The sequence below is a fragment of the Loxodonta africana genome, chromosome 10 (assembly GCF_030014295.1).
Source record: "Loxodonta africana isolate mLoxAfr1 chromosome 10, mLoxAfr1.hap2, whole genome shotgun sequence".
Lineage (NCBI taxonomy): Eukaryota > Metazoa > Chordata > Mammalia > Proboscidea > Elephantidae > Loxodonta > Loxodonta africana.
The window spans coordinates 89194166-89221420 of NC_087351.1; the positions used below are offsets into that span (position 1 = coordinate 89194166).

The window sequence follows — 27255 nt, forward strand, 5'->3', positions numbered from 1 at the left end:
TTGCTGGGTCTTTTTCCCATGTAGCCACTGGGTAAGTTTGAACCACCAACCTTTCAGTTAGCAGCCTGGTGCTTAACCATTGTACCACCATGGTTCCTCACACAGATCTAGTGGCTACCTTGGACCTTGCAAGTCTAGAGGACACAAACAGCCTCTCAGACGGGATAGGCTGAAAAGAACTGTATACCCCGTATCTTCAACTTTTATAATAACACAAGGTTCCTACACTCCCAATAACATAACTTAGCTTCTCTGAGCCTGATGTCTTTGGGACACTCTGAGATACAGAGTGCTGTAGAAAGTGCCAGATTGGTCTGAGATGATGCATTCATTCACTCAGTTATTCACTGATTTATTCATTCATGAATTCATTAGAAATTTATTGAGCACACATCAATGTCTACCTGAACGTCATCCTTGTCTTTTGGACTGCCTGGTCACTCCCCCTTATTCCTGAAGACATTGACTGGGAACTCACGGTCTTCTTCCCTACTTCAAGTCTTCCCATCATCAATGTGGATAAGCCATCCCCCATCCTCAAAGATCATTGTCTTCACCTCTTCAATGACCTTTATTCCCTTTCTACTTCAAACACCCCCTGCCCTAGCCATACCTTGGACGTGTCATACTGTTCCACCTCTGAAATCAGAAATTCACACGCCCCACTCTGATCACCTTATGGCTCTCCCACTTTCCCTTCAACTGTGCTTTAACTTCCCAAGCCCAAGAGCTCCCTTTGATTTTTTTTTTCTGTCTCTTTCCCTCTGTCACCTTTTCCTTCTCTATCCAACATATAATTCCCATGACCCATCTTAAATCACTTTCTTCCCAACATCATCAACTCTCCTGCCTCATTGTTCTTTGATTATATCTGCCCAAGCCAAAAAAAAAAAAAAAAAAATCCATCTCTCTTCTTGGCTTTTCCATCTGGGCTGCTGAGCACCAATGAATGAAATTATCAGCTACATGGGTTAGTGTCATTAATGTCCTGGTCTCCGATCTTGCTTCAGCCCTTAACCCTCCCTAAGCAGCCCCATATTCCTTAATTAGCTTCCTCTCCCATTCCCACAGGGAGCATCCTTCTCAAACTTCCTGCTCTATTGCCTCCCTTCTGGTTCTCAGGAGATGATTTCCCACCAACTTCACCAAAAAAACAGAACCACCAAGTAAGAACTCCCTACTTCCTGCTGCCACACCAACACATTGACCAGCATCCATAACCACCCTTTCCTCCATCCCTCCCAACACTGTGGCTGATCCCTCCACCATGCTCAGGGTAGTAAAGATGGAGGGAGGGCCAGGCCATGGTGCAGGGCCTGAGCCCTTAATTGGTGAGGGTCCTGGGATTGAATGGACCCCAAAAGTTGTCACACTGTGACCACTTTCTCTAATGTCTCATGATCCTACTTTCAAACTTTTTCTTCGAATGTGTTGCGATCACAGTCTTTACAACCAACCTGTCAACATACTACACTTGAAAACTGTTGAAAGGCCCTCAATGGGGGGTACTGCTCCTGGGCAGGCTGCCCATCTGGATCAGGCTCATGTTACCTTGGCCAGAACTTTTGCATCATTCTCCCCCTACCTTGCCTCCCCACTTCCAGAGGAATTTTCTCCAGCTTCCAGCCCCTTCTACAAATTCCTGTGACATTAAAAGTCCTAAAGCAGTGGTGGCAGCATGTAGCCCACAGGCCACTTTCAGCCTATTACAGCTGACGGAATAATAACCTCATTCACAGTCACTCGCTTTCATGCTTCCTTAGGAAAGTCCTCCTTAAGCTGAACAATTTGGTCTTCCCAGGGGCCACGTAAGCTGCCCCTGCCATAGGCTAAAACACAGGCAGCGGCAGCTGTGAGTGGGGGACAACCTTCATACCTTCAAGGAACAGCAAGGGAGTCAATGTGGAGAAACGATATGGGCTCTGGAGCCACACTGACCACTTATATCCTGCTCTGCCACTTGCTAGCTGTGGGACCTTAGTCCAGTTATTTAACCTCTCTGTGCTCAGTTTCCTCATCTGTAAAATGGGAATAATAATTGTTGTTGTTGTATACCATTGAGTCAATTCCAACTCATAGCAACCCTATAGGACAGGGAAGAACTGCCCCATAGGGTTTCCCAGGCTGTAATCTTTAAGGAAGCAGATTGTCAGGTCTTTTCTCCCAAGGAGCCATTGGTGGGTTCGAACCACCAACCTTTTGATTAACAGCCAAGCACTTAACTATTGCACTACCAGGGCTCTTTGGAATAATAATAACATCCCACAATAGTATAATCATTGTTGTTGGGCAATTTAAATGTGCTAATACATATAAAAGGTTGTCTTGTCAGGAGTTCGACTCGACGGCATCGGCTCATTGGCTGGCAATACATGTAAAGGCCTCAGAACAATGCCTGACACTTATATAAATGGTAGCTTATAGGATATTAAAGGGTTCTTCTACCTTGGTCCCCACATAGGGAAGTGTTTTAGCAGGAATATCGGTGATGAAGAAGGAACTTACCATTCTCTAAGTATTTCACATCCATACTTTGCCCTGGGGGGCATTCTCTTTGACTCATTTCAAGTCAAAATGACATCTCTTCTCCCCACCCCTGGGACTGTCTCCTTTGGATTAAATATAGACTCAGTTGGTACCGAATAGTTGGCAGTTTGAACCCACTAGCTGCTCCACAGGAGAATGATGTGGCAGTCTGCTTCTGTAAAGATTGACAGCCTTGGGAATTCTATGGAACAGTTCTCCTCTGTCCTAGAGGGTAGCTATGAGTCGGAATCAATTTGAAGGGAACAGCTTCAGTTTTATTGGTTTCATAGAATCAGTTCATCTTCTACCCCTAAGTCCCTCCCACCCACCTTCCAGCACCATGGGTTGCAACTCACAATCCAGTAGTTTATAAGTGCAACATCTTAATCAGATGATACAACACAAGCTGGTTGTGTAGTATCTGAAATGCTACTCTCTCCCTGCCCCAAAAGCCAAAAGAACACATTTACTCAACCGATTTTTGGCAAAGGTGAAAAGGGAGAAAGGATAATCTTTTCAACAAATGATACTGGAACAACTGAACGGCCACTAAATAGATAATCCTTGACCTTTAACTTACTTCTTATACAAAACTAACAGAAAATGGATCACAGACCTAAATGTAAAAGCTAAAACTATAAAACTTCTAGAGGAAAACGTAGAAAAAAACCTGCATGGCCTTGAGTTGGAGAGTTTTTAGATATTACACCAAAAGCACAATAAAAAAGAAAAAAAAATTGTAAATTGGACTTAATCAAAATTAAAATTTTTTCCTGAGACCAGAAGAACTAGATGGTGCCTGGCTACAACCGATGACTGTCCTGACAGGGAACACAACAGAGAACCCCTGAGGGAGCAGGAGAGCAGTGGGATGCAGACCCCAAATTCTCACAAGACCAGAGTTAATGGTCTGACTGAGACTAGAAGGACCCTGGTGGTCATGACCCCCAGACCTTCTGTTGCCCCAGGACAGGAACCATTCCCGAAGCCAACTCTACAGACATGGATTGGACTGGACAATGGGTTGGTGAGGGATGCTGGTGAGGAGTGCGCTTCTTGGATCAGGTAGACACTTGAGACTATGTTGGCATCTCCTGCCTGGAGGGGAGATGAGAGGGTGGAGGGGGTTAGAAGCTGGCGAATGGACAGAAAAAGAGAGAGTGGAGGGAGAGAGTAATTGGGAGTTTGTAGCAAGGTGTATGTGGGTTTTTGTGTGAGAGACTGACTTGATTTGTAAACTTTCACTTAAAGCACAATAAAAATTATAAAAAAAAATTAAAATTTTTACTCTGGGATAGACACTGTGAAGAGAAGGAAAAGACAAACCACAGACTAAGAGAAAATATTGGCAAATTACATTTCTCACAAAGGACTTGTTATCCAGTATACATAAAAGACTCTCAAAGCTCAACGATAAGAAAAAAAAAATTAAAATGGGCAAATGATTTGAACAAAAAACAAAGAATATACATGAATGGCAAATAAGCATAAGAAAGGATAAAAATTTTTTTTTTGATACTCAACATTAATAGCCATTAATCTCATTGCCATTGAGTCGATTCCCACTCACAGCGACCCCATAGGACAGAGTAGAGCTGCCCCATAGGCTTTCCAAGGAGCACTTGGTGGATTTGAACTGCCAACTTTTTGGTTAGCAGCCAAACTCTTAACCACTATGCCACCATGGTTTCCATCAATAGCCATTAGGGAAATGCAAATTAAAAACATCACTACACACCTATTAAAACGGCCAAAAAAAAAAAACTGGCATCACAAGTTTTGAGGAGAAGGTAGATCACCTGAAACTGCCACACATTCCTGTTGGAAATACATACTGGTACAGTTGTTTTGGAAAACAACCTGGCAGTTTCTTACAAGGTTAAACATATACCTACAATACCAAAAAAACCAAACCTATTGCTGTCTGGTTGATTCCAACTCATAGCAACCCTACAATGTGACCTAACAATCCCATTATTAGGCCCAAGAGAAATGAAAACTTATGTCCACACAAATACCTTTACATGAATTTTTACAGTAGCTTCATTCATGATCACAAAAAAGTAAAATACGAAGATGTCCTTCAGTGGGCAATTGGATAAATAAACTAGTATATCTGTACAATGGAATATTGTTCTGTAATAGAAAGGAACAAACTACTGCTTCAGGCAACAACATGGATGAATGCTTTTTTCTAAGTGAAAGAAGCCAGGCCCAAAAATCTGAACATTGTATGATTTCATTTATGTGTCTCTGGAAGAGGTGAAACTGTAAGGTTGGAAAGCAGAACAGTGGTCGCCAGGGTTGGGTGGGGAGGGATTAACCACAAAGGGGCGGCAGGAAGGAATTTTTAGGGTGATGGGACTATTCTGAACGGAACTGTAGTTGTGGATACATGATTCTATGTATTTGTCAAAACCCATAGGAGCGTACACCATAAAGAGTAAATTTTACTGCACGTAAATTTTTTTTTAATTAGTCAGGACAAGGGAAAGATGAAATGCAAACTGTGACAAATGAATCTAATGATATTAGAAATGAATCATATAACCACATTAAAGAGGGTAGGGAAGAAGGAGCTAGAATGGAGAAACAGCTATCAGTATAGATTCACTGTTTCGTCTAGTACAGGCAACCCATGAGTTAAGAATTAGATCTGTTCCTAACTATGTCTTTAAGTCAGATTTGTAGGTAAGTCTGAACAGGTGCATACAGTTAGCCTCGCTTTAGTGCAAGAAGGAGCCCTGGTTGAGTAGCGGTTAAGAGCTTGGCTGCTAACCAAAAGGTTGGCAGTTCAAATCCACCAGCCACTCCTTGGAAACCCTATGGGCCAGGTCTACTCTGTCCTATAGCATGGTCGGAATCCATTCACTGGCAACAGGTTTTGTTTTGGGTTAGTGCAAGAAAAGGCTCAAAGCCTTTTCAATGATTTAAAGGCTGCACATGTAGCAAGTGAAGGTGACAGTGAAGAAAAACTAGTTGCGAGTAAGGGTTCAATCATTTCAAAGTGAGGGCAAATTTACATAACATTAAAGGGCAAGTACAAGTTGTCCATAAGTCGGACTTTCAGAACCCAGGGACTTACTGTGTATAATATATATACACATACACATACCTACTCATATACCTAAATATGGATATATATGTTATGCATAGGTTGGTATACATACATATATATATATTTCCTAGCTTTATCCACTGAGAGGGACTAGAAGCAGTGACAATCCAACTGTGATGAGCACACTCAGCACCTAGATCTTGGTTTCGAAACACCACTCTACTTAGAAAAGTAGTTCATTCCTACAGTGCCAGAAAGTAAGAAAGCTCTCCAAAAAAAAAAAAAAGTGGGTATGTTGAAAGGGCACAGATACAAACAACTGAATAAATAAATGGGGGAGAAGAACAACACTCTTATAGAAGAATTCCAGTTAATAAATGTGGTTGTGAGAAATAGAAAGTCACCATTAGAAGAACACCACAGTAATAATTTCTGGGGCAAATCCATCAGCGAATGCTAAAATTAACTGGTGAAAGTTTAAACAGAAACAAAAGATTTACATAGTCTTAAAGTACCTGCAAATAATAATTACAAAAGGAAAAATAGTAACTGTACACTGGAGAGACATGACAGACACCACCATGACCAAGTTATCAAAGTTAACACGTATTGACGTCGTGTGCCGTCTGATATGATGCCCTGAGATGGGCACATCAGCTCTGTGGTACCCTTCCCAGTAATGCACAGCCTCAATTGACAAAACATCAGACAAACCCAAATTAAGAGACATTATACAAGATACCTGACCAGCACTCCTCAAAAATGTCAAAGCCATGAAAGACAAAGACTGAGAAACTGTCACAGTTTGGCAGAGACTATGGAGACGTGATAACAAAATGCAATGTAGGGTCCTGGATTGGATCCTGGAACCAAAAAAGGACATTACTGAAAAAAACTGGTGACATACAAATAAAGCCTGTAGTTAAGTTAGTAGTCTTATACCAATGTTAATTTTTTAGTTTTGAGAATTCTTCTGTGGTATATATAAGATGTTAACACATATGTATATACACATATGGGTGAACACACATATATATTCATATATATAGTAAAGCACATGTGGGGCACAGTTATGGATACTTCTTAGATATAATCAAACACCTCACAGGAGTGGTTTACTGGGTTTGAAGACTTAGGACCATAGTCTCATGGGACAACTTGATTAATTGGCATAATATAGTTCATAAAGTCTATGTTTTACATTCTAATTTGGTGAGTAATGTCTGCGGTCTTAAAAGCTTTCGAGCAGCCGTCTAAGAATACAACTGTTGGTCTCCACTCATCTGGAGCAAAAGAGAAAGAAGAAAATCAAAGACTCAGAGAAGAAACTAGTCCATAGGACTAATAGCCTACACAAACCTGAGACCAAAAGAACTAGATGGTGCCCAGCTACCACTACTGACCATTGTGATCAGGGCCACAATAGATGGGTGATGACAGAATGGGAGAAAAATGTAGACCAAACTCAAATTCTTACTAAGTCCATATTTACTGGACTGATAGGGACTAGAGGACTCCCCCCAGCCCCGAAACTATTGTCCAGAGATACACTTTAAACTTTGTACCGAAACTACTCCTGGAGGTCACCTTTCAGCTAAATAACAGATTGGCTCATAAAACAAAGAATATCACTGGTGACTACTGTGCTCCTTTAAAAAATCATCTGTATGAGACCAAAAGGTCAGCACTTGCTCTAAAGCAAAGATGAGACGACAAGGGGAGCAGGGAAACCAGATTGTTGAAAATGGAGCAACTAGAAATAATAAGAATATTGACACATTGTGAAAAATGTAACCAATGACACTGAACAACTTGTATAGAAAATGTTAAATGGAAACCTGATTTGCTGCATAAGCTTTCACTGAAAACACAATAAAATATCATTTTAAAAAAGATATTAATATAAGGTGAAGCCGGGTGGAGGGGTATATGAGAACTCTACTAGTTTTGTAGCTCTTCAGGAGGTCTAAAATTATTTTGAAATAAAAAGTTTAATTAAAAACTATACCCATCATGGCCACAATAATTGGACCCTGATCGAACAGGGAAAAAATGTGGAACAGAGCCTCAAATTCCAAAAAAAAAAAAACAAAACCCAAACAAACCCACGAGACAATAACCCTGAAATACTCTTCAAACCTTGAACCAAAACAAACCCCTGAGGTCACCCTGCAGCTAAATAACAAATTGGCTCAAAAAATAATAAGTACTATGCTCCTTTAAAAAATCACCTATAGGAGAATAGTCAACAATCACTTCAAATAAAGATGAGAATGTAAACGGGCAAGGAAACTAGATTAAAGGAAATGGAACAACCAGAATGGAAATAATGAGAATGTTCTCACATTGTGAAGAATGTAACCAATGTCACTGAACAACTTGTGTAGAAATTGTTGAATGGGAACCTAAACTGCTATGTAAACCTTCACCAAAAACACAGTAAAATAGTATTTAAAAATATGTATATATATTGTCATATTTATCATTCAGTAATAGAGAAATTTAAAAAATAATAATATACAAAAAGAAGTTGCAGGTACTACATTTCGTGACTTTAAAAAGATATGTTTTTTAAACTGTGGTTCTTGAACATTTTATTTTTTCAGCATTGACTTATGCAAAATTATTGGCTCTTAGTTCTCTCCACTATTCTAAAGGTTAGCTCAGATTATATCACTCTCCTGCTCAAAAATCTTCGGTGGCTCCCTATTGCATTTGAATCTATTCCTGAGTTTCCTCTGCCCTTCAGGCTTTTCCTTTCCCCACTCCTCTTCACACCCTACACTCCCCTAATTCTACGTTGGCCTTTCCTGATTCTGCTGCCTCTCTTCATCCTACACTCCTGGAAAATGCCTTTTCCCCAGACTCAAATTTTCCAGAGCCCAAGGACACTCCCTAATGTGAACAAACCTCACCATCCCCTACTGTGGTGTGACAGATCACTTTTGTAAGGCCTCTCTAGTCATGGTCTTGTAACTCCCACCCAAGTGATTGGGCAGGACTGTGCAGATGTGGTAATTGTGACCCACCAAAGGGATTGGTCAGTTTTGCCATTCTCCTGGGCTTGAGGTGAGCCATCCCAGAGGTGGGGAAGAGAGAATCCTACCACCACCAAGGAAGAAGAGCCAGGTGCCAAGCCATCCTTTGGACTCGGGATCCCTATACTGAGAAACTCTTGGACCCAGAAGACAGAGTGAACTGCAACCCTGAAGATGGCAAGAGGCAGTGGCAGAGACCTGGCAGCAGAAACCAGGCTACAGAAGTTGGTGTGGTGGGCTTCCCAGCCCACAGAGAGAGAAAGTTGAATGCCTTTGGGCAGAGGCCTAGGGCCAGGGAAGGGCATGCCTGTAAGCATGATTGGAAGAGGCTGACCTGATGGAAGAGCTGTATCATTGGGTGTTCCTGAGCCTGAATTGTAACCTGTTACAAACCTAATAAACCCCATAATTGTGAGTATGACCTGTGAGTTCTGTGTGGCCATGGCAGTGAATTATCGAACCCAGCAGAGAAGTAGAGAATGCATGGGAGGGATGGTTGGGGTCAAAATGATAAAGATGACAGAGAAAGGAGGCTTGCCTGGCCTCCGCCTCATGGGAGTCAGCCTTATGCTGTTGATCTTGACTCTCCTTCTGCCTTGTGAAGTTAGAGGAGGTCAGACATCATCCCCACGCCATTTTCACACCTACACTCACAAAGAATCTCAAAGAAACCTTTATCAAGTGATGCCTCTGCTCAGGGGCTCTTTGGAGTGCCTTCCTCCAAATTTTCTAACTCCTTCTTTCATACTCAGGACTGGATGGGGCCAATAGTGCCATCCCCGCATGGCACCTGGAGCTTAACCAGACCCCACATGCTAAAAAAAAAATGCTACCTGGTTCCTATTTCTCCCCCATATACTTGCTTATCTTCTACACCAGCATGGGGTTGACCAGATGCTCTGAGGCTATCTAGGCTTTGTGTCTATACCATCATCTTGGAATGATTCCTTCAGCTGTGTTTGGTATTTTTTTCCAGGGATCACATGAGATTTAGGCCACCAGAATGGCACTGCCACAGATTTGGGATGACTCAAATTGTTTATATGAATAGAGATTCCACCAAAAATATTTGCTCAGGGACTGCACGCCCTGTCAGTTTTTATTTTGTGTTGTACCTGCCTTGAAGGGCCCATGTCTTAATCCCACCACCGATAGTGCCTATTTTAGTACCTTGTACCTAGTAGGTGCTCAATAAATATTTTCAGAACAAATACCTGAAAGAATAAGTAACATCTCATTTACCTTTTGTTTTGTTTTGTTCCAGGAGTCGTACTGTGTTTTCCCTACCCAAATTCCTAGATCGCTATCATTCTTCTAAGTGGCAAGAAGGGATTTTTATGTCCCCAAGCCCTCCAGTCACTGACCTGACCGTTGATGTGCTGAAAGCTTATCAAGAAGGATCAAACCCGCCTCCAGATTCTCTTGAGAGTAAACCGCAACTGAAGTTCAACTCCAAGACATGTGAAAACAGCCAAGCCTGGGAATGCTGGTTAGGTGGCTTAAGTGAGGCAGCCCAGTAGTTTGAATACTGCTTTGGCTGACACAAACTGCAGTGATAGAACATATGTTTGTCGTGCTTTGCTTTCGATCTTCTGCTCCAACGTTGAGGCTACTCTCCCAAGGGAGTCAAAAAAAGGAAGATATGGGTAAGAGAAAACTGATTTCACCCATCACTGAAATACTTTGTACCTGAAGTACAGCCACCTTGAGAGAAGAACATGGTGGTGGCTCTTTACAGTCACCTGATTAAGGGGCTTGGGTTTGGTCCTGACTCAGAGGACAGTACACCACCACTGAGAGGCCCCCCCTCGACACCTGAATACTCGCAGCCAAGCCTGAGCTTGGCCCCAGTGGACATATGAGAGAAGATGACTGTCAGAGCCACGAAAAGGGTAGGAGGCCTGCAGTTGCCAGGTTCACCCACATGGATCACAATGACTGCATGAGGTCATGGAATGTTGAAGATGAAATGAAAGCGGCTCCTAAGTCACAAAGTCACAGGTGGGTGGGCATCTTTTCGACAGGACTCCCAGGAATCAAGCCGTATCAGTCTCCCTGATGAGCTCGGGAAGTAGCTTCCTCTCCCAGCCAGAGTCGGGGTCAAATCCATGCATGACCAATTCCCAACAAAGCCCACTCTCCCTAGGGCTTGCTGGGATGGAAGGATAACTACAGACCCCCCTGGGATTTGCCTATGTGAAGGCAGGGTGCTCAAAGTTTGAGACAGAAGTGAATGGACAGGTGTGCTTCTTAGGGAAGCAGCAGAAAGGTGGTGAGAAGCTGGCAGCAACCCCCGAGAGGGTCCTGGCACCATGGACAATGATGAACCTCTTGAATTTGAGACAAAAGGTGAAAAGGCATCCCATATCTGACCATTCAGGTCTTTCGGGCTCCCTCAGTATCACACCCAGTGATTACATGGGCCCCGAAGCCCCCATCTCTCCTCCCCTGGGACCCTCTAGAATTGGTATGAGGTGTTATATTGACCTGGGTTCAGGGCTTGGCAAGCAGGGAATAAGAGAGTTGCTTGCAGTGCTGTGTTAGAACTGGCTCCTACTGGCTCTAAAAAAAATAACTTTAATTTTCATTTTTGACATCATGTTAGCAGTTTGAAATCAGCCATGTTGGGAATATTTACACCACATAAATTGGCTAACACAACAAAATCAGGACATTTTTGGGGAGAGCCAGCTGTTAAACATTTATCAGTACTCCACTGGTTGCATGGAATTTTAAGTGTTTGACTAATGAGAATATTAAGACTCAGAAAAGTATCACTTTCCTGATGGCACACAGCAGTTTGGTGGCTGAACTGCAACAAAAATGGTGGACTTCTAACTGCCAATGATTGCTACTCCCGGCCCATGTCACACAGACCTTGTCTCACAGGCTGGGAAATAAATGTTGGGGCTGAGTCTATGGACAAGGACTAAGAAAGACACAGACTTGTATGGACTCTTCTGGAACCCCACCATCCTAGAACTTGGGTGGTCAAAACTGAGCCCACTCAAAGAGTAGGGTGGCTTCCTCCCAAACTGTCCAGGCCTGCTGATGGAGGACGAATGAGCTCTGAACCCAGTACATGACCTTCGGGAGCCCATGTCTGGTCCCAGATCAGTGACCCAGTGGTGGAAAAGCCCCCATCTGGCAGGTCAAGGGGACTGACGTGAGGGAAGCTCTGCTGTCCTCACCAACCTCCCCTCAAACAGGATTTGTATAGCAGTTAATTCCAATCCGAGGCAGATTTTGCAAGCCCCTCTTCTTCCTGGTCATAAAATAAATTTTGGATTGGAAGGAAGAGAAGCTAGGTCAAATTTTTAAGAATGAAGTTACCCCTCTTACTGCCTGGACTGCTCCCGTTCCATTTTGTTTTACATTTGAGCCAAGCCACCATCTCCCCTGTCCTTTGCCTCCCTCCCTCCAGCCCCCACCATTTGTGCCTGACAATGAGGGAGACAAGGCTTTAGGACACATCCCTTCACCAGAAAGAATAACAGCAGACCCTGACCCCACCCAAATAAGAAGCCAAAAGAGGGAGCAAGGAGCTGATCTCCGAGGTAGGCCCTAAACAACAAGTGGGGGCAGGAGCAGCAGATCTCCTGAGACCCCACGGACCATAGAGGATTCAGTGGCAAACCACCCTATGGTAGGAAGGGAGGGCTTGCAGAACACAGTCTCCCTAGCAGGGGTTGGGGGCCCTCTGCCCAAGCCACAGAAGACTGATTCCCAGCCAGGACCTGGGACCCAGAGGAAGGACGCAGAGACGGAGGGAATCTGGTGGCAAGATGCATTCCCAGAATCAAGGAAATGAATGTTTCTTCCAGATGAGAACGAGCTTGTGCCGGCATCACAAGATAGTGATGACACACTCTACTGTGAGGCTGAAGTCCCGCTGACTGTTGAAAAAGAGAAACCAGCCCGAGAGAGTTCAGAAACAGACCTCGAGATCGAAGGTGAGGGGGTATCTAGGAGTGGCGTCAGGCTGGCCTCCTTCCTCAAAAACTGGAGGAATCTGGTTTCCCGGGAGCTGCCCTATCACTCCTTTCCTCAGTGGCCATGGCCCTGCCCAGCAGGACATCCTGTAACAGGAATGTGGCCAGAAATGCCTGTGCAGAGTTTATGTCACGTCCTCCTCAAGGCTGGCCTGCCCAAGCTCACAGCCTGCCTCACTGTGTCCTCCATTAGCCTGTTGAAAGTTGAACCAATAAAGGAACAGGGATTTCTGGTTTTCTAATGTTTCCATATATGGCATCTTACGTGATCTTTGCAATGGCCCCAAGAGGTCGCCATTATCATACCCCTCTTAACTAACTTACACACTGCCCTGGTGGCACTGTGGTTAAGCGTTTGACTGCTAACCAAAATATCAGTGCTTTGAAGCCACCAGATGCTCCAAGGGAGAAAGATGTGGCAGTCAGCTTCCATAAACATTACATCCTTGGAAACCCTATGGAGCAGTTCTACTCTGTTCTATAGGGTCGCTATGAGTCAGAATCAATTTGACAGCAATGAGTTTGGTTTTTTTGTTTTTCTTACAGAGGTGGGAACTGAGGCTCAAAGAGATCACGTGAGTTGCCCAATGCCACCAGGAACTTGCCAATCTCGTGGTTCACTGATCTCATGTTCACCCCACCCTGCCGATCTGCCTTCCATATTCCATATTCCAGGGGCTCTGGAGTGTTTCTGCGGACCATCTGCATCTGGGTCACTTTCCTCCACCCCCTTAGAGCTCTAGTTTCCCCTACTTGAATGCTTGGAGTCTCCCCCAGGCAAATCTAAGTGTGTCCTAGGGGCTGGCTTTGCTGGAGCAGACTCCATTATTGCAGACAACACTTCCACCCTCTTCTTCCTCCTAGTTTCCCCAAGGAGGGGAGTGCCAAGGAGTACATTCATGGTGCAAGGGGAGAATGATGCTGGCCATGCCTAATGCAGTCCACCTCATACTTCCCAGGCTGAGACTAGCCCAGGGGCCCTTCCTCTCCTGGGTTCTTGCATCTGGGTGCTGGGCAGTGATTCAGAAGCAGCAGAGATGGGAAAGGGTCTTCTGCCAAATTAAACTGTGAAACTCATCTACGTAGAGTCAACTCATAACCCTCCCCACTGTGGTCAACACACGACTTCACTTTCCTACACAGACCTACTCTCCATCCCCCTACCCATTTTCTTGATGCTTTTTCTGACTTCTTTTCCATTTCAAGATTGCCACTAATATTGCTCTTAACACCTGATTTTGCCTGGTTGGAGAAAGTGGCAATAGAAACACTGGGTGTTTTACATTAGGTTCCCCCTTCTATCTCATTCCTCCCATGCCCCCACCTAGTGGTGGCACTGTTGCAAGCTGCCTCTAAAACAGAACCATATACAAATGTATGCATATATGTGCATAGAAGGCACACGTGAGTACATGGGTGTGCATGTACAAGTGTATCTGCAGGCATATGTATATACATGTTTATATGCACTGCATATATATTCATATATACAATAAACCACATGGCGGCACAGTTACGGATACTACCTAAACACAGCCAAACACCTTGCAGGATAAGTTTACAGGGTTTGAAGTCTTGGGACCATAGTCTCATGGAATAACTTGATCAATTAGCATAACATCATTCATAAAGATAATGTTCTATATCCTAGTTTGAAGAGTTGTGCCTGGAGTCTTAAAAGCTACGAGCAGCCATCTAAGATACAACTATCAGTCTTGTCTGTAACAAAAGAGAATGAAGGAAACCAAAGACTCAAAGAAGAAACTAGTCCACAGGACTAATAGCCTGCATGAACCACGGCCTCATCTATCTAGTCTGAGACCAAAAGAACTAGACGGTGCCTGTTTATTACTACTGACCGTTCTGACCGAGACACAATAGAAGGTCCTGGACAGAAAGGGAGAAAAATGTAGAACAAAACTCAAATTCCTGAAAAAAAAAAAAAGGCCAGACTTACTGGACTGACAGAGACTAGAGAAACCCAAAGACTAGTGCCCTAAGATATCCTTTGAACTTGGAACTGAAGCTACTTCCGGTAATTACCTTTGATCCAAATAATAGATCGGATTATAAAATAAACAATACCCCCAGTGAATACTGTGCTCCCTTAAATAATAAACTATATGAGACCAAATGGTCAACGTTTACCCTAAAACAAAAATGATAAGCAAAGGAGAGGCAGGGAAGCTAGATTAATGGAAAGAGAACAAAAGAATGAAAATAATAAGAACGTCAACACTTTATGAAAAATGTAACCAATGTCATGGAACAAGTTGCATAGAAATTGTTAAATGGAAACCTAATTTGCTATGTAAACTTTCACTTAAAACACAATAAAATATTTAATAAATAAAATATAGTCATAGTCCACTTTGGAGAGTGGCATATGGGTTCTTAAACACTAGCAAGTGGCCATCTAAGATGCATCAATTGGTCTCAACCCACCTGGAGCAAAGGAGAATGAAGAACACCAAAGACACAAGGTAATTATGAGCCCAAGAGACAGAAAGGGCCACATGAACCAGAGACTCCATCAGCCTGAGATCAGAAGAACTAGATGGTGCCCGGCTACACCCAATGACTGCCCTGACAGGGAACACAACAGAGAACCCCTGAGGGAGCAGGAGAGCAGTGGGATACAGACCTCAAATTCTCATAAAAAGACCAGATTTAACGGTCTAACTGAGACTAGAAGGACCCCAGAGGTCATGGTCCCCAGACCTTCTGTTAGCCCAAGACAGAAACCATTCCCAAAGCCAACTCTTCAGACAGGTATTGGACTGAACTATGGAATAGAAAATGATACCGTGAAGAGTGAGCTTCTCGGATCCAGTAGACATATGAGACTATGTAGGCAGCTCCTGTCTGGGGAGGAGATGAGAGGGCAGAGGGGGCCAGAAGCTGGCCAAGTGGACACGAAAATACATAGCAAAAGGAAGGAGTGTGCTGTCTCATTAGAGGGAGAGCAACTAGGAGTATATAGCAAGGTGTATATAAATTTTTGTGTGAGAGACTGACTTTATTTGTAAACTTTCACTTAAAGCACAATACAAGTTAAAAATATATATATATATGTATACATATATAACCATAGTAAATACAACTAGAAAAGGCCAAACTCTGGACACATCTGATGCCAGCATCGAACAGAGCAGTGTAAGTCCCAAGGGAAAAGCCAAGGAGTACCTGCTCTGCTTTGATGGACTAAAACCGCTAGGGTCTGAATTTGATGCCAAAAACTCAAGACAACTCTCAGCAAAATAGGAATTGAAGGAAAATTCCTCGACATAATAAAGGGCATTTATACAAAACCAATAGCCAACATTATTCTCCATGAAAAGAGACTGAAAGCATCCCCCCTGAGAAAAGGAACCAGACAAGGATGCCTTTTATCACCATTCTTACTCAACATTGTGCTAGAAGTCCAGCTACAGCAATGAGGCAAGAAAAGAAATAAAGGGCATCCAAATTGGTAAAGAAGAGGTAAAACTATTCCTATCGCAGATGCTATGAAAACCCTGTATATAGAAAACCCCAAAGAATCTGTAGGAAAGCTACTGGAACTAATATAAGGTTTCAGCAAAGTAGCAAGATACAAGATTAACATACAAAAATCAGTTGGATTCCTCTATACCAACACAGAGAACTTCAAAAAGGAAATCAATACCATTTACAATAACTCATCAAAAAAACCCACTGCCATCGAGTGAATTTTGACTTATAGTGACCATACAGGACAGAGCAGAATGGCCCCATAGGGTTTCCAAGGAGCAGATAGTGGATTCGAACTGCTAACCTTTTTGTTAGCAGCGGAATGCTTCCCAAAAAAAGATAAGCTACTTAGGAAAATAATCTAACCAGGGACGTAAAAGACCTATAGAAAGAAAACTACAAAACAGTACTGCAAGAAACCAAAAGACACTTACGTAAATTCAAAAACGTATCATTTTCAAGGATAGGAAGACTCAACATTGTGAAACTGTCAATGCTACCCAAAGCGATCTACAAATACAATGCAATCCTGATCCAAATTCCACCAGCATTCTTTAATGAGATGGAGAAACTAATTGCTACTCTTATATGGAAAGGAAAGACGCCCTGGATAAGAAAAGTACTATTGAAGAAGAGCAAATTGGGAGGTCTTACATTACATGATCTTATATACAGCTATGGTTGTCAAAGCAGCCTGGAATTGATACAACAACAGACACATAGACCAATGGAACGGAGTCCAGAACCCAGACATAAATCCATCCACCTACAGGCAGCTGATATTTGACAAAGGGCCAAAGTCCATTAAATGGGGAAAAGACAGTCTCTTTAACAAATGGTGCTGGCATGACTAGATGTCAAATTAACTCAAAATGGATCAAAGATCTAAATATAAAATCTAAAGCAATAAGGATCATGGAAGAAAAAATAGGGACAGTAAGGGGCCCTAAAATAAGGCATAAATACAATACGAGCCATAATTAACAACACCCAAACACCAGAAGACAAACATGATAACTGGGAGCTCCTAAAAATTAAACACTTTCGCTCATCAAAAGGCTTCACCAAAAGAGTAAAAAGAGAACCTATAGACTGGAAAAAAAAAAATTTGGCTATGACATATCTAACAAGGGTCTAATCTATAAAATTTATAAAATATTTCAAAAACAAAAAGACAACCCAATTTAAAAAATGTCTTCACCAAAGAAGACATTCAGGAAGCTAACAGACACATGAGGAAGTGCTAAAATCTATAAAATACTTCAGCACTTCAACAACAAAAAAACAAATAATCCAATTAAAAAATGGGCGAAGACACTTCACCAAAGAAGACATTCAGGCAGCTAACAGACACATGAAAAATTGCTTGAGATCATTAAAATTAGAGAAATGTAAATCAAAACCACAACGAGATACTATCTCGCCCTGACATTACTGGCACTATTTAAAAAAAAAAAAAAACAGAAAATAACAAATGTTGGAGAGGTCGTGGGGGTATTGGAACTCTTATACACTGCTGGTGGGAATGTAAAATGGTACAACCACTATGGAAAATGATATGTCACCTCCTTAAAAAGCTAGAAGTAGGAATACCATACAATCTAGCAATCCCACTCCTAGGAATACATCCAAGAGAAATAAGAGCTGTCACACAAATAGACATATGCACACCCATGTTCACTGCCGCATAAAGAACAATGATGAGTCCGAGAAATATCTCACAACATGGATGAATCTGGAGGGCGTTATGCTGAGTGAAATAAGACAATCACGAAAGGATAAATATTGTATTAGTCTACTTATTACACAAACTTAAATGTTTTACACATAGAATATAACTCAGTCTATGATAGTTAGGAGGGAGGGAAGGAGTGGGGAGGGAAAATCACTAACTAGATAGTAGACAAGTGTTAACTCTGGTGAAGAGAAAGACAAAACAATATAGGGGAAGTCAGTACAACTTGACTAAGGCAAAGTTATAGAAGCTTCCTAGTCACATCTAAACACCTTGAGGGACAGAGGTACTGGGGCTGAGGGCTTGGGACCATGGTCTCGGGGGACATCTAGGGCAAATGGCATAACACAGTTCATAAAGAAAACGTTCTTAGTCCTACTTCAGTGAGTAGCATCTGCGGTCTTAACAGCGTATGAGTGGCCATCTAAGATACATCTATTGGTCCCATCATGTTCAGAGTAAAGGAAAATGAAGAAAACCAAAGACACAAAGGACTAACGGACTACATGAACCACAGCCTCCACCAGCCTGAGCCCAGGAGAACTAGATGATGTCTGGCTACCACCACCAACCACTCTGACAGGGATCACAATAGATGGTTCCAGATACAGTGGAGAAAAATGTAGAACAAAATTCAAATTGACAAAAAAAAGGCCAGACTTACTGGTCTGACAGTGACTGGAGGAACCTCCAGACTATGGCCCCTGAACACCCTGGTAATTCAGAACTGAAGCCACTCCTGAAGTCCACCTTTCTTTCAGCCAAAGATTGGACAGGCCTATAACACAAACAATAATACACATGAGGACCACGCTTCTTAGCTCAATCAAATGTATGAGACCAAATGGGTAACACCTGTCCAAAAGCACAGATGAGAAGGCGGCGGGGGCGGGGGGGACAGGAAGACTGGATGAACAGACACAAGGAACCCAGGGCGGAAAGGGGAGAATGCTGACACATTGTGGGGACTATAACCAACGTCATGAAACAATTTGTGTATATAAATGTTTGAATGAGAAACTAATTTGTGCTGTAAATTTTCACCTAAAACACAAAAAAATTAGGAAAAAAAATTCAAGACACTGTGCTGGAATAGAAACTTGGCCTCAGCTGCTCTGGCTCCTGGCACTCCTGCAGCTGGTGCTGAGATGCTGAGCATAGGGCAGGAAGGGCTTTCTGGGAGGGCGTGAGCCTAGGTGGAAGTAGCAAGCTGGTGGTGAGGCTACAGAAGGGGGAGAAGGGAGCAGTTTGCTGGCCATTCTTCCTACACAAAAGTGGTTCCAACCAGGGGCAATTTTGCCCCGCAGAGGACATTAGGCAGATTGCTAGAGTCATCTACTGCGTAGAGACCAGAAAAAACAAACAAACCCGTTACCTTCAAATCAAGTCCGACTCATAGCGACCTTACGAATGCTACTAAATATCCTACAATGCACAAGACAAACCCTCACAACAGAGAATTATCCAGCCCTAATGTCAGTGGGCCAAGGTTAAGAAACCCTGTTCTATAACCAAAGAGAAGGTCACTTTGTAGCTGTGCATGCAAAAATCAGCTTCCTTGTAAGTGTGTTGTCCTTTAACCAACAAAGCTCTCATTGTCTGCCTTAGAAATGTTTGGGATGGATTGGCCAAAAGTCCTGGGATCCAAAGGAAAACAGATGCAGACATAGACCCAAGCAGGCGAGAGGAAGTCTTGCCATGGACTGGGCTTACCTAATGGGGGCGCAGCTGCTGGGCCAGCCAGGATCCAGGGAAGCCTGATTCCCAGTGACCACAAGCCAGGCTGGTCTAAAGCTGAAGGAATAAAGGCCCCAAGGAGGTTGGGATGGATTGGTGGTGTCCCCGATCTGATTCTGTTGGCTGGCTTTAGCGCAGATCAGCTGTGTATAATCTTAGGCTAGATTTGTCATGGGTAAAAGAAGGATGACAATCTTTTATATGAGGAAAAATGACACGCAAGCCTTTGAAAACAGAAAAGCCCACTTAAATGCAAGTTTGTTTGTTGTTTCCTGGTGACTTAGGGGTGTAATCAGTTTGGGAAAACCGCACAGTCTCGGGGAGTAGTCCCCACAAGACTGCCCTTACTTCAGACACCAGCCACAAGTTCAGGGGTCCCCAGGACCCCTCTCATTTCGGGCCAGCTGTCTACAAATTCCCCACAGCCATCCTCAGGTTCAATAATTCACTAGCATGACTGACAGAACTCACCGAATATGTTATATGTATAAGTACAGTTTTATTATAGAGAAAGGATGCAAATTAGAACCAGCCAAAGGAAGAGATGCATAAGGCAAGGTCTGGGAGGGGTCCAAATGCGAGCCTTTGGTCATTCTCTCCTCGTAGAGTCGCAGACAACGCTACCTCCTTCCAGCCACAATGTGTGGCAATACGCAGGGTATTGCCAACCAGGGAAGCTTACCTGAGCCTTTGCTGTCCAGAGTTTTTTACTGGGACTCAATCACATACTACCTGCATAGCTGACCTTTGTTTAACCTCCAGGCCTTCCCAAAGGTTCTGGCTAATATCTTTAGTCTCCAGTTCCTCCGGAGGTCAGACCTGATACGGCATGTCCTAAAGCCCCATCATAAATCACATTGTTAGACTTTCCATTGGCCAAAGCCCCCAGTCAACAAAGACGATCCTATCAGACAGGACACTCCAGGGGCCTAGAGATCACCTCCCAGTGGCCGAGGGCAAAGCCAGACCTCTCTTTGCTGTTGTTGTGGTTAGGTGCCATTGAGTCGATTCTGACTCATAGCAACCCTATAGGACAGAGTAGAACTACCGCATAGGGTTTCCAAGGAGTGGCTGATGGATCTCAACTGCCAACCTTTTGGTTAGCAGCTGAACATCTAACCAGTGATGCCACCAGGTCTCCTGACGGTTTGTGCTACCAGGGGTGTCAGGAATAAAGCTTTACTAAACATTTACCAACTAGAAACCCAAGTAGGACAGAGAGGGCTTCTTAAGATACAAATCATTGCAAGATGGAAATATCCCCTGTGTAGTGAAGAATTTACCTAAAGAGAGGTCCTATCTAAATGCTTAGTAAAGCTTTATCCCTGACTCCCCTGGTACACAAATGGCTAAGCACTTGACTACTAACTGTAATGTTGGCGGTTGGAACTCACCCACAGGCACCTCAGAAGGTAGGCCTGGTGATCTGCTTCTGAAAGGTCACAGCCTTGAAAACCCTATGGAGCACTTCTACTCTGCACACATGCGGTTGCTGTGAGTTGGAATTCACTAGACGGCAACTAACAGCAACAATGAAATTGAAATGGAGACTCCCACCGCCTTAAAAACCATCTGTTTTTGTCTGGTTTGGGTCCTTGAGAGTTGACCCAAGATAGGCAAGAGGGTTAGAACTTTGCACATCCTTGATGGTCAGTCATGGGATATACCAGCCTGGGAAGGTGGCGGCATGCTATTTTCTTCTCCTAGGAAAGCTTGGGGCCTAAAACCGGGGTCCTCATCTCCTACCCAAAGGGAGACATCATTTGGGGTTTCCTGGAGTTAGAGTTTCCCTCTCCCACCTCTGGCTGACTTTCTGGATTGGAGTTGCCCTCTAGACTTCATACCCATGGGGACAGATCCTCTGTCATCGGAGCTGGCATTCAGAAGTGGGTTCCGCCTGGGTTAGAGGGAGATGAGGCAAAGGTGGAAGAGAAATCCTAGTTTACACTGTCTTTCTTCACAGATTCTGAGAAATATTTCACCACTGGACAAAAGGAGCTGTACCTGGAGGCCTGCAAACTGGTGGGTGTAGTGCCCGTCTCCTACTTCATCCGGAACATGGAGGAGTCCTACATGAACCTCAATCACCATGGGCTGGGCCCCAAGGGTACCAAGGCGATTGCTATAGCCCTGGTGGTGAGCATGCCATGGGGACACGTGAGACTTGGAGGAGGTGGGGGGTTGACAAGGTGGTAGGTCTCCCCTCTGAAAGCTTAAATTGCAAGCTTTACACCCACCCTGCCATTGGCTTTGCTTGACTGCCAGTCGGTTTCTCCAGTAGGCATGGACTCCCCTTTAGCACCTAGGAAAGAGGCTGTTGGAGTCCCGGGACTTGGAAGTCTATACTCCTTCCTATTCAGAAAGCAAAGGCACCAGCCCATGGGCCCAGGAAAGGGGCTAGGCTGGGCTGGGCTTGGGCCTGAGTGAAAGCACATTACGAAGTATTAGCCTGGGTCTCAATTCCAAAGTTCACCTTTGCTATAAAAGGGTTCGCTAGTTCATTCGATGTATGCTTTTTAGAACGTTATAATTCTTGAAGACCACACTGTACAACAGATGGTTTTCCCACAGGAATAATGTTATCTCTTGGGTTGGCATGGCCAAACAAGGACTTGACCTTGAACTGTTCATAGCTTTATATAATTATAATTAATGATGTGCAAAACTGACTCCCTTGACACACAACACTCAGAAATTTTAACAATTGTATATCAGCACAGCACTGTCAATTAGGAAGGTAAAGAGAAAGTTCAATATAGCTCATTTTAGGGGCGAGGAGGGAGGGAGAAGGATATAACAACAGCATTTGTGCTTAGCACAAACCATTAAGAAGTTACATGAAATTCGAGATTGTACTATTTCTCTTGGGAAGGGGAGCAGGGAGGGAAGGGGAGCAGGGAGGGAAGAGCAGAAAAAGAACAAAGCCATGGTGAAATTCACGGAGGGTTGAAATACTGATTAATAAAGTGTTTGGGACACACCATTACCTCATGAGTTTCCTGGAAAAAATAGATAATAATGACAAGGTCCTCTCAGGACTTGGACCGCTCGTTTCTTAGTAACAGCAGTGTCTGTTTTGGGGAAGTTTCTCCTCTGATTCTCTGTATCATTCATTGGACAATTAATCATTGTGACATTCTGGTGTCACAACCGAACTGTTATTTGCCTTCTGTACTATTTAATTTTTTACATGTTTGTGTTTCCTTGGCTCAGATTAAATCACCCTGATAATAAGGATCATACTTCATTCTCTTTGTATCTGTCCCTCTGGGGCCTAGGACTATGCCCTTACACATAGTGCGGCAAAGGCCCCTGGGGAGCAGAGATTCTCTGTGATCATCATCTTTTCCTCAGCAGTTAGCACAGGGGGTGACAAGTAGATAACTGGGCCATGTGTCATGAACGTGGATGGAGTTGGTGACTGGGCCTCCTGTTTCACCATGCAATGAGCTGGTCCCTAGGGTGGCTCTGGAAGTGGTAATGCAAGCTAGGTTTCTGCACACTGCTAAATAAGACCTAGACGTTTAGGCCTGTGAGGACTTGAGAGATCACCTGAGCTATTGCCCTTGCCCTTGAGCACCAGGGAACTTTGCCCAGAGAGCTGAGACCAAAAGACATTCCATGAAGCTCCTGGGTGAGCCATTCCACATTGCAGTACCGTGCACTGTCACACTTTCCTTTTTCTTGGAAGGGGAAACAGCCCCTAGAGATCCTTGCCATACTTGTTACTTCACTCACTGCGTCCAAAGATTGGCCTATTCTCTGTACCTTTCTGTTCTGGGAAAAGGAAACTATTGTTAGCCACTGTGGACATGGCACCCAAGGCAAGGAAACGCTGCCTGGTCCTGCACCACCCTGTGATCAGTTGTGGATCAATGTGATCCACAGGGTTTTCACTGGCTGATTTTTGGAAGTAGGTTGCCAGGCCTTTCTTCCTAGTCGGTCTGAGTCTGGAAGCTCCACTGAAACCTGTTCAGCATGATAGCAACATACAAGCAACCACTGACAGATGGGTGGTAGCTATGCGTGAGGTACATTGGCCAGAAATTTAACCCAGGTCTCCCGCATGGAAGGCAAGAATTCTGCCACTGAACTCACTGGATGGTGCTAACGGTTAACATGCCAGGCTGCTAACCAAAAGGTTAGAGATTCGAGTCCACCCAGGGGCATCTCAGAAGAAAGGCCTGGCAATCTACTTCTTAAAACCAACCATTGAACAACTATGGAGCACGATTTTACTCTGACACACATGGAGTTGCCCTGGGTCAGAATCACCTGGTCGGCAACTGGTTTGTGGGAAGGGGTGGGTAGAAAAAACTCTGGTTAGAGTTAATCCCAGTTCCTCCTGCTGCAACGCAAATAATTTCCTCTGCTTTCACTCCCAGTGGAAATGCAGGCTAGTTTGGATGTAACTGAAAGAGCACTGATTTAAGTCCAGCTCCTTCCCAACAGCCTTGAGACAGCTTCCTGATTAAAAAAAAAAGTGCCAGACAACTAAAATAAAGACTTCTGAAGGAAGCAGACAAAGTAATGATTTACAAACCCTCCTTGCAAGAACTTTCTGCTAAATACCCTTATTAAACGTATCACGTTTTCCTTAATCTGAAGTAGGTAATGGTTCTCTGTCCTCCTGGCTAAATAGCTCAAATTTGTCCAGTTCATCCTTGTACCTCTTTCTTTTCAGGGCTTTAATTACTTGAACGTTTCTCGTCTAAATTCCCCCAGGGAAGTGCCCAGAATAAGCACATTATTCTAGCGAGGCTCCTTGAGATGGAGCATCCTCTGTGCAAGTCTCCTGTTCCTATCTACTCCTCTGGAACTCCTAGCCTGCACCTCCATCCCCTCTGATCTGAACGGGCTGTTCAAGAGAGGGGACAAGTTCTGGCCATGGCAGGGAACTGACTTAGGTCACCAACCAACTCTGTGTTTTTCTCCCCCTTCCCTTGTGGTGGCTGAAGTCCAACACGACTATTATCAGCCTGGAGCTGGGAGACAATTGTATGATGGAGGAGGGCGTCACCAGCCTGATGCAGATGCTGCATGAGAACTACTACATCCAGGAGCTGGTACTGTGCCTTCTCCGTTGCTGCTACCACCACACCTCGGGGCTCGGAACCCACTCAAGACCAGCCCAGAGGCTCCTGCCCAAGCCCACACTGGCTCCCAGGCTGTCTGCGATCGCACTGCAGGCTCCTCTCCTCTAGAAGTGGCTTTTCAGAGGAGTGCCACGTATGAGAGCTGGCCGGGGGACCACGCTCCCTGTGACCATGGGAAACCCTAAGGAACCATTTCCATCTGGGACCTTATAAGCCCCTACATAGATCATCTTACTTCTGTCTAGTTGCCTTAAAGTGAACTTTTTCAAGGAAAATAAAGGCATGATAATTTTATAAAATATTATTTGCCTATCTAAAGTACTAGGAAGGCACCCTGGTGACCTAATTGTTAAACACTCGGCTGCTAACCAAAAAGTCGGCGGTTTGAACCCGCCAGCAGCTCCGTGGGAGAAAAGATCTGGCGATTTGCTCCTGTAAAGATTACAGCCTAGGAAATCCTCTGAAAGAGTTCTATTCTGTCCTATGAGCCTGCTATAGGTTGCTAGTACAGAAGTACTAGGTTGCCATAAGTAGGAACTGACTTGATGGCAACTGATTTAAGGCATTCTTGGGTGGCACAAACGGTTAAGCACTCAGCTACTAAGTGAAAGGTTGGCAGTTCAAATCCACCCAGAGGCACCTTGAAAGAAAGGCCTGGTGATTGAGGTTGTGCAAAGAACAGGAAGAAGGGAAGCCAGAAACCAGCTTCCAAACCCACATCTTCTGCTGCCACAGTGAGACCCTTGGGCTGGTCTGTTTTCCCTGAAGTTGGCTTCAATGACTTCCCACTTGCCTAATTTAACCCTGGTACTTAAAAAACAAACAAACAAAAACCAGTTGCCATAGAGTCGATTCCAACTCATGACAACCCAATATGGTTCAGAGTAGAACTGCCCTCCATAGGATTTTCGATAGCTATGTTCTTTGCACAGCCTCAATCCTTCTAATCCTTACCTCCTGGGCCCCCTACCCACCCCAAACCTACTCCCTTGGTGCAAACCAAAACCTGTTGCTCCCAGCAACTCTATAGGACAGAGTAGAACTGCTCCATAGGATTTCCAAGGAGCAGCTGGTGGATTTGAACTGCCAACCTTTTGGTTAGCAGCCGAGCTCTTAACCATTGTGCCACCAGGGCTCCTCCCTTGGTGCAGACCTCGAGTAACTTCACGCTGACATTGTTTATTAATGAGGGCCCTTCGGAAGGGTTTTTACATACTTAAGTGTTTTGTTGCCTTTTAGAATATTTCCGAGAATGATCTTGGTTTGGAAGGGGCTGGAATCCTTTCAGGCTTTCTCCAGAGAAATATCTCTTCACTCTGGAATATTCAGCTTTCAGGTGAGCCCATGGAATGAGGAGGGAGAGAACATTTGGGAATCAGAGAGAGAGGAATGAGAGGAGCTGAGAAGATGCAGGGTCTGATTGAATTAGACCAGGTCCTTTCGGTTTCAGAGACCAGAACACTGTGTCTACACCCTGTGAAAGCCTTCCAGTCCTCCTTCCTCCCACTCCACAGCCACACCTGGCTTCTCCACTGTCTTCAACATTCACTTCTGTCTCACTCTGCACACAGGCTTCCCTCTTGAAATGCAGCTTGGAATTCTCCATCCTCAGATACCTGTATGGCTTATTTATTCACATATCCTCTCAGATGGCATCTCCTTAGGGAGGACTTCCCCAATCACCCTATTGAAATACCACCTTCTGTCACTATCACTCCTTCTCCTGTTTCCCTGCTTGATGTTTCTTCATAGCATTTATTACTACCTAGCCTTCTATTATATACTTGTTTTAAATCAGTTAAAAAAAAAAAAAGTCACTTGAGAATTCCAGTACCTATAGACCTGCCCTCACTCAGGTTTGGGGTTTGAATTCATACTATCCACAGCATCCTGGAACCCCTAAGCCAAGAAATTAACATGAAAAAGTATCCTGTGGCATGGAAGAGAAACAAACATAAAACCTCTTTGGAAGAACACACTTTCTACCCAGGTGCTAGGGATTCCCACAGATAAAGCCTTACTAAAGATGGGTTTGTAGTCCAAATTTGCAAAATACACAAGGAAACAGAACATCACAAGAGCTGTCAAAGTCAGAAACTTCAGAAAATAGAACTATCAGATATAGACTATAAAGAAAGTAACCATATAATTTATCATTTGAACGAAGGAAGGGCATTATTAATTAACTGGAATTGTCCAAACAGACTAAGATGTAGTACACCCAACTGTAAAGTACAATTAATGACATTAATTAAAAAAAAAAAGAAAAAACATGAGAAAAGAACAAAACATCATTTTTAAAAGACCCCAAAAAACCAAATAGTACTTCTAGAAATGAAAAATATATACATAGTCATTGAAATTAAAATCTCAATAGGTAAGTTCAACAGCAAATTACTAGACATAGCTGAATTGATCGTGGATCCAAGTAAAATGAAGCTCTTGACAACTTTAATCAACGCCCATGGAAGTAGCAGTCAAGAAATCAAACAGCAAATTGCACTGGGCGAATCTGCTGCAAAAGACCTCTTTAAAGTGTTAAGCAAAGATGTCACTTTGAGGACTAATGTGCACCTGACCC

General features: G+C 43.7%; 2 protein-coding genes across 3 annotated transcripts in view; one reads left to right on the forward strand and one right to left on the reverse strand.

Annotated features, from left to right (window-relative positions):
- The window catches only part of ANGEL1 (angel homolog 1), a 111161-nt gene that overhangs the window by 55404 nt on the left and 28502 nt on the right, over window positions 1-27255 (reverse strand). The gene's annotated exons all lie outside the window — the stretch shown is intronic.
- Window positions 12397-27255, forward strand: part of LRRC74A (leucine rich repeat containing 74A) — a 40106-nt gene continuing 25247 nt past the window's right edge. The window contains exons 1-4 of the mRNA XM_064292785.1: window positions 12397-12575; window positions 21542-21714; window positions 24537-24644; window positions 25914-26010. Of these exons, the coding sequence (XP_064148855.1) occupies window positions 12434-12575; window positions 21542-21714; window positions 24537-24644; window positions 25914-26010 (520 nt within the window). The 5' untranslated portion in view covers window positions 12397-12433. The remainder of the gene's footprint in view (window positions 12576-21541; window positions 21715-24536; window positions 24645-25913; window positions 26011-27255) is intronic.